Source organism: Dermacentor variabilis, chromosome 3, assembly GCF_050947875.1.
Source record: "Dermacentor variabilis isolate Ectoservices chromosome 3, ASM5094787v1, whole genome shotgun sequence".
NCBI classification, from domain to species: Eukaryota; Metazoa; Arthropoda; class Arachnida; order Ixodida; family Ixodidae; genus Dermacentor; species Dermacentor variabilis.
Genome location: NC_134570.1, coordinates 91,620,286 through 91,634,378, shown reverse-complemented (window position 1 = coordinate 91,634,378; position 14,093 = coordinate 91,620,286). Strand labels below are relative to the sequence as shown.

The following is a 14,093-nucleotide window of genomic DNA, read 5'->3' as shown; positions in this document are numbered from 1 at the left end:
GATGATATAAAACAAAGCTACACAGATCCAAATCACATTTTTTTAAATTTAAACTTAAAGCTAAGCTTTCGTGACGCGGTTTAATGAAACGCTATAAGTTTGCCCCGTTCCTGCGTTTTTGGCGTAATCGAAACTGACGTGCGCGCACGTGCTATAGCGCCGTCGTAATAGCAATGGGACCACTCTTGTATCGCCTCGCATTTCTTCTTATCTGTTTTAAGTGTATACACCGCGTTTCTTGGCCAATCCCCCCATTGTGGGTACGTGCCACAGTGTGGAGATCATCAACACCCGACGGATCATCCAAGGACGTACGTATAGTTGGCGCTGGCACGAAAGAAGTATACTTGCGACTGTGGCCGAACGGTTACGAAAGATTTTAGAAACATTTGTTTTATTAAAGCGACTGCGCTCTATAGTGACGTATGTTTATTGCAATGAGGACATTAAGGTATCACTTGTTTTATAACTTAGTCATTACTTAAAGAACAAGGCCAACAGACTGGGCGCCCATATATAGGGAGTAGTAAACATGGAACATGGTAGTGCTTTAGAATAGTAAGCTGTTGGGCTAGTTGGTATGGTAGTGGCTAGTTAGGTAGTGGCTAATTGGCTAGTTGGTGGTAGATATAGATATAGTAGAATAAATCACGGTAGTGCTGTACTACGTGCCAGCCGTTCGGCAAGACAGGAAATGTGGAACCTGTTCGCAAATAAAGCTTTGCCTTAAAAAGCAGAGGATCGGCGAAAGCGGACCATGCGGCATGGAAAATCCTGGGTCAAGGTGGCCATGCGGAATGGCCCACATTATTTCCCCGGTCAGCCAAGAAAAACGCGGTTGGGCGGGCGGCAAATCTCAAAATACGTGTCAACGCGTAATGCCCACATTTATTTATTTATTTATTTATTTATTTATTTATTTATTTATTTATTTATTTATTTATTTATTTATTCTGATAAATGATGCCCGTGTGCTGTAGCTTGTTTATGTAGCGGCCATTTTTGGCGCCGAATACGCTAGGAAGTGTACCTAAATCGTTGCTGCTTCAATCATTTTTGTACAAATTAACCTTCACCATTGTCTAATTTCAGACCTCACCGGAGCAGAGCTGCAGACGTCGTCTCTGCGCGTGCGAGCGTAAGTCCTGGCTTTGCCAAAGAGTCGTCGGCAAACTCTCTAATTGCGATAACAATCGTACGGACACTGTAGGCGAGTTTCCGCCGTTGTCGTCGCCATCGGCGTTGCCGTGATGCTCCGTGTCAAGTCCAAGTGCGCTAAAGTCGCGGCAGCGCAATGTGTTCTGTAGGTGCGGAGGAAAGCTTGCAAGGGTAAGATTAGAAGGATGGTAGCTTGATGCGCTGGTGTCTTCTCACACACGCAATAGGGGGGAGGGTATGGAGAGAGAGAGAGAGAGGGGGGCAGGTTAGTGCGCGTCTCCTCTCTTGTGCGGCGGCTGAGCACGGCAGCACGCGCCCTATCTCGGAGGTAATTTGCGATGAGTTCGAAGGCTATAGGTGGCCCGCTGTGTTCTCCCACGCCTATATAGATCGCATTGAAGCGAGAGGCAGCGCGAAGAAAAATTCGCTCGCTGCCGCTGCCGCTGTTCCTCCCGCCGGCAATCTGACTGCGAGTGCCCGCGTTCGTCGAGTGATCATCGAGTGTTCACGTTTGTCTGAGGGCGCTTGACACCGTGCTTGCTAATTTAGCTAAAAAGCGAACGTTTACCGTAGTTTGTGCGACTGATAAAACGACTGATCTTATTTCGTCGCAATCAGTGCTTCGTCTTTTCGGGTGAAACTGCGACTTCTCCTTTTTTTTTTGCGCTGATTCCCTTTTCGATTTGCACAGCCTGACATCGGCTGCACGTCCAGCGTTCATTGCCGGCGCTGCCTACGCTGCCATCTTCGGGAACCTCGCCAGCTTCAGCACACTGCCGACGCGGGGCACCGTACTTGTCACCCTCGGCTGGTAACAACTTACAGTAACAATTCTAAGCAGTGCCAACATGATGTTTCCAACTCATTTTTTTTTTCGTTGAATGAAGGTTCCAGTGCTCTAAATCAAGAAAAGAATGCTTGAACGCCTCAAAAAGCCTTGAATATTTTAACAAGGTCTTCGAGGAGTTTCCGTTGCATTTGTGAGGACGTGTGATTCCGCGTCGTATTGTGACGTTACGACGCAGGAGGTGGTTACGAGGGAGCAGAACGTTGCCACGCTTTTTTTCAACGGTCGCTCTGGCTCTCTCGGCGGCCTGCTATGCCACTGCTCGATATGAGGACTGACTTGGCAGCATAGCAGACGACCAAGTGACATAGTAAAAACGAAACTAAAGCTCCCTGTAGAAACCAAATTGTTTATTTTCAGACGGTTTATTAACAGATTATTAGCTATTACATTCAATTATTTGGGACCTCCTGAGGCTTGTCAGTATTTTAATTTTTCGAGAATATAGAAGCCCCGAGCCTTCACTTAACGCCAAAGAAAGAGAGAGAGAGGAGTTGGAAATATTATCCCAGTTCACCACTGATGGATAAGGGTGTGGTTGGGTAAAAATGTCATGAGACAACCGGGGTAGGGGCGGGGGAAGGGGGAGGCACTCGATACCATCACTACATATAACAGCATTTCGACTGTCACACAACCGGCTTCACGGAAAGATCATATGAAACTAGCACTGCTTTGTTATAACCTGTTTGGGTTATTCTCCCGGAAAAAAAAGATTAACGCTTTCGTAATGTGATAACCAGCTGTCTAGTACAGCCCCCATCACTCTTGGTTGCGTTGTCGGTCCGGCGTAACGAATGTTCAAAGGCACATAAGGCGTTTATCTGTGCGAGACTTCGTCATGTGATGTCTTCGAGCTGTTCGAAAATATGTACAGGGAATCGTTCCAAGTTTCCCGACAAGCACTTTTGACCATTTGTTCTTCATTGTTCATTCTTATTGGGTGTCGATGCTGCCATCGCATACGAAAACTGGCGCAATTTTTTTAGCACTTTAGCGGATAATTTTTCATCTGCGTGTTACCAAAAGTGAATTTTAAAAAATGGGTCCGCAACATGGTTGCGCATCAATTGTTGAGTGATGTATACCAGCGCTCCACGCGCTGAACGAGGCAGCCTGACATCCGACTACGCAAGGTCAAAATGTAAGCCTAATTTCTTTTTTTAATTTTAAGCTCTGCCCTAGGGCAAAACTTCTCAGGACCTTGTAATTAAAGTTCTCTGTATGTATGTATGTATGTATGTATGTATGTATGTATGTATGTATGTATGTATGTATGTATGTATGTATGTATGTATGTATGTATGTATGTATGTATGTATGTATGTATGTATGTATGTATGTATGTATGTATGTATGTATGTATGTATGTATGTATGTATGTATGTATGTATGTATGTATGTATGTATGTATGTATGTATGTATGTATGTATGTATGTATGTATGTATGTGACTGATGACAGCGACATATTGAAAAGAATCAAAATGGCAGCGGAGTGACAACATAAACGCCAATGTATTAGCGAACTACTCAACAGTGCTGACGAAGGATTTCGAGTTCTTGAAGATTATGCGTTAACTCGATATGAAACGACGCGTTTGCGAGGATGAGCTGCTATGTTTTCTCGCCTGTTTTGTTGCGAGAAGAGCTGTTTGTCGTTTTTTTCCTTTGTTTCTTTTTTTTTCATAACGTCCTTACTTTTTCGAAAACAAACCTGTACGAGCAGAAAACCGCGAGAAGTCTCATTAGCATCACCTTCGTATGGAAAACATACCGGGTCTTTCCGAAGTTACGTAAGTATAGCAAGTGAATCCCACAAGAGATAAAAAGGATATTCTCCGGCTTCACTTCGTGCATTCCAGCGGGCATAAAAAAGATGTTTACAGTGATAACCGATAAACTTACTAGTAACTAAGAGTATCCAATAAATGCTATAGCATAATATACGGAATATGGGACTGCGTCACTGAAGTAGAGCATTGCTCAATAAATATCTACCAAGTATGCACCGCTATAATTAAAACAGTTGCGAGGTAGCCATACGCGAACCTCCGTAGACATACATAAGGTCTCGTTAATTCAATTTTCCACGGAAAGACTTTTTTTTTTCAACTATTAGCTAGGCAAAACACTATGAAAACCTTCGTAGTGATTCTGCGTGATGAACATCTCCAAACCTAGGCATCTCAGACGTTTTGTACTAACACACGTGGGCGGCGCCTTGCGGGCGGTTCAATACCGCTGTTGCGACGCGTGACTCACTCAAGTTGCGCAATGTCACTTATTTTGGTTAATATTGCCATTTTTCTTCTTTAAATATATATATAGGCTCTCTATTCTTAGTGCATACGTAATCCTACTGGTATACTGTCACTTTCGCGAATATTATAAACCACCGCCAAGCTTTGTGCTAAATTGCCTCGCGTGAGTCGTGTGCCGTCTGAATCCATGAACCCAAGGTCGTTGCAACCAAGTAACCGATACATTGTTTCAAAGTTACAGCGCCTACACAGGCAGGGACCAAAAGAACGACGAAGGCAAGCGCTGATCTTTTGGTCCTTATGTACGCGCTGTAATTAAGTGATGTTTGAAACAATGGAATACCAACTAGCCCGTACCCAAACCTTGCTTCTGTAACCGATGCACATTTATGAGGATTGGCCCTTCCCATGTTCGCTCACCCAGCAGCGACGACGACTGTCCGGTAAATTGGTGGAGGTGGCTGGCCGTGTCGTTGCCCGTGGCCGTGATCTGCTGCATCATTTCCTGGACCTTCATCTACTGCGCCAGCCTCGTCAGCTGGTGAGCAGCCCTTCATTGGTCTTTTTTTTTTTCTAAATGCGTTGGCATTATGAGCGGAAAAGTGTAAAAGAAGTGTATGTGGATGAAAAATGTGGAAAACCGGCCACGTGGTGCTACAGATACGGGGCGCGTGGTTAATAGAATTTTTTAAAGATCGCCCGTGACATATGTAGTACAATTATCCGCGTTAGCTAAATTATGCTCTCAGAAACAGGCATTATTCGCGCTAAAATAATTAAAGCAAATTGTAGCATAATTAACATGCTTTTTATTTAGCTTTTACGGTAGTTATTTTGCGCCACATACTTTAATTTACTAATTATAGCCGGTGACCTTTAAAGCCGTTTTCACATGGGATGAATTCTGAGGACGGAACAAGTTTCGGATTACCGTATAGATTCGTGTAAGGGCCGCACCCCCAACTTGGCAGTCCGAATTTGGGACAAAAATTTCCAATAGATAAGCAATCGCCTTCGGTGCTCCTATGCGGCGCGCTGCATACACTTCCCCATGCTGCTTATCAGGTGGCTAGAGCCAGGGTGTGCACCAGTCGCCGGCTGCGCCGGCACCATTTTCACTAGTAGGTTTGGTCCGTGCAAGGACCGCACCTCGTGAAAATTGTGAAGAAAGAAGTGCGGTTCCTTGCACGGGTCTATACGGTGCGTGCTCCCAAAGTTTGTGACGAAATGTATCGGTGCTTCGGTAACTTTTGAGCGTTAATACATAGAAAGGCGCTTCAATAAAACAAAAAAAAAAACCACGAAAGTAAATGAAACCGTGCATTTTTACGTTAAGTTCGACTGCGCTTGTCTGAAAAGTGGTGCTATACTTTCTGAATTCGTTCCAAGTGAATGTACCTTGTCAAAGCACTGGCTTCAATCCGTGTGTGGCAGTATATGCGCTGATCAGCTGAAAATTTAAGTAGTGGGCTTTAGTTGACCAGTAAATTGTGTAACTTAATTTATGGTCTAAGTAATATATACCTCTTCGAGTAAACCACCTCAATAAGTAGATTTGTGCCAAATGCCACAGGAGTTGAAAAACAGTCGTGTTAACGTTAAATAAAACATCCGGTATGTATGTATGTATGTATGTATGTATGTATGTGTGTGTATGTATGTATGTATGTATGTATGTATGTATGTATGTATGTATGTATGTATGTATGTATGTATGTATGTATGTATGTATGTATGTATGTATGTATGTATGTATGTATGTATGTATGTATGTATGTATGTATGTATGTATGTATGTATGTATGTATGTATGTATGTATGTATGTATGTATGTATGTATGTATGTATGTATGTATGTATGTATGTATGTATGTATGTATGTATGTATGTATGTATGTATGTATGTATGTATGTATGTATGTATGTATGTATGTATGTATGTATGTATGTATGTATGTATGTATGTATGTATGTATGTATGTATGTATGTATGTATGTATTATGTGAAGCATGGAATCACAGGATCCGGGCACACTGCAGAAATAGTTCAAGGAATATAAGCACGTAAGAAAAATAACAGGACTTTACTGACATTTCGGCCGGGTCCGGCCTTCATCAAAAGTGCGACTGCAAGCACAGAGAGTTCAATTGATACATTTTATCAGTAAGAAGTGAAAGAAGCGAGCGAGAGGTAACAAAACCGTGAAGACAAGCTTTACGAACTCGAGCGTGTAAAAAAATGTGGTGTCAAGAATACCAGCGTGTGCAGAGGCTCATATCAAAGGCAACGAAAACAACCGTGAATGCCAACTTGCGTGAAAAAAAAAACCTTGAAGGGAAGGAAAACGGGTAAGCAGTTTGTGAATCACCCACACGTCAATAGATGCACACTGAGTCCTGCCCACAAGGAGAGATGACAAAGTTAGCTTGTGTAATGTATTGAGGGTCATATGGGTTGCAACTGCTGCGACATTTAAGATGGCCAATGCCTCCACTCTCCACTTGGTTAGAAGGCACCTGTAGTGTGACCTCCCCTAACCACTGAGCTGAACGAAGCTGTGTTCTATATATATATATATATATATATATATATATATATATATATATATATATATATATTGTGACGCAGCAGTTATCACGACGTTTGTTCCGCGTCAAAGACTGGGTGAACCGACCACGCCCACAGCACGTATCATACTAGAGAGCCAGCCCCACAAGCGATGATGAAGAAAAACCCCATATGAACCCCACATGATGATGATCATGTACAGATGACAAAGAATAGCTTATAAATTCCCACACTAATGACCCCTCGCGCGAGAGCGGCCATCCTGGCCGCAATTCAAAGGGGCGCCGAACGTCTCGTGAAAGGCTTCATACGGGAAACGTGGACAATCTCAGCGGCGCGGCAGCGGCGGTCATTTGGAACACTAACTGGTTCCACGCGATAGTTAACCGGATAAGTCTGCTCCACGACTTTGTAGGGGCCGATGAACCGAAGCTCAAACTTGTCACACAAGCCAGGAGGACGAACTGGTGTCCGGAGTAGCACTTCGTCGCCAGGGCGGAAGCACACGACGCGATGAGAGGCGTCGTAATGCTGCTTGCGGTCCTGTTGCCGTGCTTCGGTGTTGATGCGGGCGAGCTGGCGACAACGCAGAATGCAGGACACATATTCTTCGCAGGAGGAAGGACATTGATGGACAGTTTGCGCAAAGAAAGAGACGTCAAGATAGGAAGAGGGCGAACGACCATAGACAAGGTAAAATGGCGAGTAACCGGTCTTGCGTTGAACGGCGGCATTATATGCAAAAGTCACGAATGGCACAATATATATATATATATATATATATATATATATATCGTCGTCAGCCTGGTTACGCCCACTGCAGGGCAAAGGCCTCTCCCATACTTCTCCAACTACCCCGGTCATGTACTAATTGTGGCCATGTCGTCCCTGCAAACTTCTTAATCTCATCCGCCCACCTAACTTTCTGCCGTCACCTGCTACGCTTCCCTTCCCTTGGAGTCCAGTCCGTAACCCTTAATGACCATCGGTTATCTTCCCTCCTCATTACATGTCCTGCCCATGCCAATTTCTTTTTATTGATTTCAACTAAGATGTCATTAACTCGCGTTTGTTCCCTCACCCAATCTGCTCTTTTCTTATCCCTTAAAGTTACACCTATCATTCTTCTTTCCATAGCTCGTTGCGTCATCCTCAATTTAAGTAGAACCCTTTTCGTAAGCCTCCAGGTTTCTGCCCCGAAAGTGAGTACTGGTAAGATACAGCTATTACACGCTTTTCTCTTGAGGGATAGTGGCAACCTGCTGTTATGATCTGAGAATGCCTGCCAAACGCATCCCAGCCTATTCTCATTCTTCTGATTATTTCAGTCTCATGATCCGGATCTGCGGTCACTACCTGTCCTAAGTAGATGTATTCCCTTACCACTTCCAGTGCCTCGCTACCTATCGTAAACTGTTGTTCTCTTCCTAGACTGTTACACATTCCTTTAGTTTTCTGCAGATTAACTTTTAGACCTACCCTTCTGCTTTGCCTCTCCAGGTCAGTGAGCATGCATTTCATTGGTCCCCTGAGTTACTAAGCAAGGTAATATCATCAGCGAATCGCAAGTTACTAAGGTATTCTTCATTAACTTTTATCCCCTATTCTTCCCAATCCAGGTATCTGAATACCTCCTGTAAACACGCTGTGAATAGCATTGGAGAGATCGTATCCCCCTGCCTGACGCCTTTCTTTATTGGAATTTTGCTGCTTTCTTTATGGAGGACTATACGGTGGCTGTGGAATCGCTATAGATATCTTTCAGTATTTTTACATACGGCTAGTCTACACCCCGATTCCGTAATGCCTCCATGACTGCTGAGGTTTCGACTGAATCAAACGCTTTCTCGTAATCAATTAAAGCTATATAGGGTTGGTTATATTCCGCACATTTCTCTATCACCTGATTGATAGTGCGAATAGGTCCTATTGTTGAGTAGCCTTTACAGAATCCTGCCTGGTCCTTTGGTTGACGGAAGTCTAAGGTGTTCCTGAGTGTATTTGCGATTACCTTAGTAAATGCTTTGTAGGCAACGGACAGTAAGCTGATCGGACAAGAAGAGAGAAGAGAAGAGGAAGAGAACTAGGAGTTTGAGAGGCCGAGCTGCGCTACGATCCCGCTACAATCATCGTCCATCTCCTGTAAATAAAACCATTTCTTCGCAACTCTTCGTAACAGTTGTGGTGGAAGTGGGGGGTAATCGACACCCGAAGACGGAGGCTGAACCACAAGTTTTTCGACGGAGCCGTCGCCTTGCTGGACTCCCACCGAATCTAGCGGAGTTGAATATGCCCCATGACGCAGACGAACAACGGCCCATTCTAACTGCTGCGCCGACAAGTTCTGTTCTGCAACTGGGAGATGCGCGTCCCTTCGCCGGAAGGTCGGACGAAGACGTTGAGGAATGGCTCATCCATTATCACCGGGTGAGTGCCGCCAATAAGTGGAACAGCGCTTCTCAGCTTTCGAACGTCGTGTTCTTTGTAACGGATACTGCGTTGTTGTGGTTCGACAATCACGAGGAAACGTTCACAAAATGGGGAAGATTTGTTTCGGAAATCAAAGAGCGATTCGGCGACTCCGCGACGAAAAAGAAAAGGGCAGAACAGACGCTACTGCAACGTGCGCAAGTGCCAGGCGAAACCTGCACGACCTACGTTGAGGCAGTAATAAAACTGTGTAGGAGGTTGGACTCTGGAATGTCCGAGGAAGGCAAAGTCGGGCACATCCTAAAAGGAATCGCCGAGGACGTTCACAATTTCCTCATCGCAAAAGACAACCTGGCTTCCGTCGCTGACATCATTCGGCACTGTCGCACTTTCGAGCAACTAAAGACGAGGCGCATCACGCCGAAGTTTGGCAGGTTATCCAATGTGACGACAGTTGCAAGCGTGGACAGCAACCAGCCCCTTGATCTTGCATCAACGATCCCTCACATATAGTTCGCGAAGAGCTCATCCTGCACGTAAACTGACACATCCAGGCACTCATAGCTTCCGCCTACCAAGAGATTTCAAGCCAAACGTGGCATCCTTCTGCCCGTATCCCGTCGCGAGGGCCACTGAGGATTATGAACTCGCGCCCCGACAGCAGCCACGTCTCTACGACAGAGGCCCTACTTATGACGCTCGGCCACAACGAGAGCAGCCGCGCTTTTACACCCGAGGCCCTGTGACTTCTGTCAGGCCGCGACAAGAACAGCACCGACCCTACTACCACGACGTGACTTATGAACGACCTAACGGATTTCAGCAAGCGGCAGAGACACGTTATCCACATGACAACGAGCTTTCTCGCCGCCCACAGCCGCCTACCATTCGTTTCGAGGAAGACGCTGTGAACCGCGACCCTTCCGTGTGCTACAACTGCGGTTCCACGTGCTATATAGCTCGGTATTGTCGCCAAGGCCGTCAATCACGTGGGACACCACTAATGTTCTCGCCACCCAGAACTTGTACTTCATATGACTTGCGGACGACCGATTTGCTTCCAATGGACCAGTTCTCACACGAGACCAGACGCAGCGATTCGCCAGCATCTGAGCGGAGTTTGACGCCACCAAATAACCGTCCCCGTCACTCTCCGTCCCCTCGGCACCGTTCTTCCTCACCGCCGCCGGGAAGCTAGCATCCGCGGCCAATGGAGGTGTAGTCGCCGGACCGTCTTTGCAAGAAATACCTCTGCCTGTTGTGATGATCAAAAACAAAGTGAATATCTCGATTGACGGAATACAGATCATGGCGTTAGTTGATACTGGGGCGACTGTGTCTGTGATGAGCCTCGCTTTCAAAAACCGTCTAGGCCACATCTTCATCCCCTTCATCCCCTTGGTGTTTGTGCTGTGGCTTCATCCCCTTGGTGTTTGTGCTGTGAGTGTTTTGTTGGCTGGGAAAGTGTTTGTGTCGGAATTCCTAGTTCCTTCTCGTTGTTCGCACGATGTTATTCTTGGTATCGATTTTCTTGAACAGTGCGGCGCTTCCGTGGACTGTGGTTGTGGCGATATATCGTTGAACAAGTTATTTATTAAATATCAGCAAATTCCGAACAAAGCTCGGGTAGTGAAGACAGGGACACAGGGACACTCAGTGTTCGTGATGAAATGATTGCACCATCGTGGTGCCTGGCGCCCGTTCGTGTTTCGGCAACTACTGTTGATGCTGATTGTGTTGACCTTGTAGTTAGGCCTCTCCGCATAAACTGTGCTAAAAAAGATATACTTGTGCCCTGCTCTGTCGTGTGCATGACGAAAGGAGTCGCCACATTGTGGGCGCTGAACTGTTCCGCCACGCCGGTTGTCCTTCCTCGTGGTATGAAAATCGCTCTCTTCGATAAAGCCGCATGTAGCTCAATAGCGGCACTAACTACGGACGTCTCTACAGCTTGCCCTTCTTGCGATAATCGCAATTCTGAAGAGCTAATGCTTGGCATGATCAGCAAGGCTCTCGGTACATCGGAACGGCAAGCACTGGTACAGGTCCTTGCTAGGCATGAGGCTGCATTCGACTTCACGCACGGAGATGCACCCCTTCATTTACCGTCGTCCCGCGCTCGTCACAGGATAGATACCGGCTCAGCACACCCCATCCGCCAGAAGCCCTACCGAGTGTCATCGTCCGAGTGCAAAGTTATTGCAGAGCAAGTCAAGGAGATGATGAACAAAGGTGTCGTTCAATAGTCGTCTAGTCCATGGGCAGCCCCAGTAATCCTGGTCCGAAAAAAAGATGGCTCCTGGAGATTTTGCGTGGATTACAGACATATAAACGCAGTGACGAAGAAGGATGTCTATCTACTACCGCGAATCGATGACGTCATTGATTGCTTACATGCTGCTTCTTACTTCTCAACTCTTCATTTGCGATCGGGGTATTGGCAACTACCTATAGTGGACCCTGCCGACAAGGAAAAGACCGCTTTAGTGACTCCAGATGGCATATTCGAATTTAATGTTATGCCTTTTGGCCTTTGCAATGCTCCTGCCACTTTTGAAAGATTCATGGACACAGTACTACGTGGTCTAAAGTGGGAGATATACATGTGTTACCTCGATGATGTTGTAATCTTTGGTCGCACGTTTGAAGAACATAACGAACGTCTCAGCCTTGTTCTCGACTGCATCTAGAAAACTGGACTGGTTCTAAACTAAAAAAAAAAAATGTCGGTTTGGCGAACGTCAAACACTTGTTCTGGGACACTTAGTCGACAAGATGGCGTCGCATTTCGCGTGCGATGCTCTACCAATTGAGCTACCGCAAAATGCGAAGGTTGTGGGTTCGGTTCCCACCTGGGGCAAGTTGTTTTTTCATCCACTTTAATTTCCATTAATTTATCGTTTCTTTATTTCATTTATTAAGCACAAGTAATTTCCCCTATGTTGTCCTTGGTGTCAATGTTTGTTGGCTTCTTGTGATATGACTAATAAAAATCGGGACCCTCGGTTAACCCGCTCTCTTCTCGTTTATTACATAACGAGAGTCTCGAATCCGGCAACATTGATGCCTTCAGGTAGCATGTGTGGGTTTATTGATCAGTTTCCTTCACCCAAAAAGATCACGTTCCCGTGACGCCTGCGGCAAAAAGGGCGTTCCACGTCCGCCGCCAAGGTCTGTGAGTGGTGGCGCTGGCTAACATTCCCAGGGTTCTACTAGTACACATTAAGTACCCAAGAAAGTGGATGGGGAAACAGCGCCGCGATAGCTCAATTGGTAGAGCATCACACGCGAAATGCGAAGGTTGTTGGTTCGGTTCCCACCTGCGGCAAGTTGTTTTTTCATCCACTTTAATTTCCATTAATTTATCGTTTCTTTATTTGCGTGCCTGCTTCTTCTGACGCCCCTCCTCGAAGCACTATTAATTACTGATCGAATTGAAAGCGTTGCATTACGTATTCCAATGTATTTAGCTAAGACTAACCCTAGCAAGGTGTGCTGCATTTTATCGCCAAGAAGTGTTCGCGAGCACGCAAAAGTTGGTCTGCTGTCTGTTATACGTCACAATTGCGTCATCGGCGCTGGTGTGTGGGCGAAACAACAGCAACAAGAAAAACTAAGGTCGCCCTAAACTTTTTTCTCTAATGATCAAAACCATTTTCCGCCTATGAAATGGAAACAACAGTTCCTTTCTATATAAGAAAACTGACTTCGCGCTTCTGTTTTAATGTCCCCCCCCCTCCTGACGATCGCCAACCATCTTTCTGCTTTTCCCGCAAGCGATGACGAGATTGATGAGCAAACGCACGAAGACATGTCCAAGTGTGCCCGGGCCCGGCAGCGCAACATGAAGAAGCACACGTGCGTCGCTTTTTCTTTTCTTTTTTCATGCTTGTTTGCACAGACCTAGACGGCGCAAACTGAATGCCCCCGAAATGACACTTGCAGCATTCGAGAGGCTCTCTTGTTCTACTGGCTCATCGGGATCCCGGTTGTCTCCAGCGCTTACGCCACTCGTTATCCCGAAGGGTTAGTAGCCACAGTGCAATATTACTCTGAAACAGTCAGTAATCATAAATAAATAAATAAATAAATAAATAAATAAATAAATAAATAAATAAATAAATAAATAAATAAATTGTACAAAGAGCGCGATGGCAAAGCCGACGAGGAATACGAAAAGTGATATTTAGAGCCCTATATAGAGCGCCATATACGCGTGTGCGTTTTAGCGCATGGTTTATACAGTTTAGCTTCACAAGAAGCTTCTGTTCAACATAAATAGCGCTGTTGTTGACCTAGTTTGCGCAGAGACGTGTGTTTTGTGTCTCTTATAGATGTAGAAAGACAACCTTGCGCTTACCATCGCTTTGTTCTATATTGAATATTCATGGAAAGGTCAGATTTTATGGTTCCGAACATTCAGTGTAACACTTGGGTCTATTTTTCCTGGTCTTAAAGGAAAAAGAAACGCCATGTTGCTTTTATCTGCGCCTCTCAAGTGCACCTTCAAGGTATTATTGAAATTTAATCTCAAAGTCTCTGCTTCGCCGTATATTGTAGACAACGGAAGCGACATAACCGTCATATTTTTTTGTAAACATCCCACACTGTGAAAGGCGCAGGCGAAAGCAAATTTAAAGCTTTCTTTTTTTTCACTTGAAGTTTTATTGTTGACCTACCCGGGAAGTAGCAATGCCAAGTTCCATATATTTAACGTTGCGGGCAGCAAAGTGCATGTGTTTCAGGTCATTAGACTTTGATGTGAGTGTCTAAAATCTAACCTGATTAGCTAATTACCCTTCCTCGTTGTTTCAGGAGGTATATTT

The 14,093-nt window shown here is 45.2% G+C and overlaps 1 protein-coding gene across 1 annotated transcript in view; it reads left to right on the top strand.

Moving 5' to 3' along the window:
- LOC142574618 (uncharacterized) overlaps positions 1–14,093 on the top strand; it is a 68,538-nt gene that overhangs the window by 31,904 nt on the left and 22,541 nt on the right. The window contains exons 8-12 of the mRNA XM_075683661.1: positions 1,093–1,138; positions 1,850–1,969; positions 4,693–4,809; positions 13,045–13,125; positions 13,213–13,293. Of these exons, the coding sequence (XP_075539776.1) occupies positions 1,093–1,138; positions 1,850–1,969; positions 4,693–4,809; positions 13,045–13,125; positions 13,213–13,293 (445 nt within the window). The remainder of the gene's footprint in view (positions 1–1,092; positions 1,139–1,849; positions 1,970–4,692; positions 4,810–13,044; positions 13,126–13,212; positions 13,294–14,093) is intronic.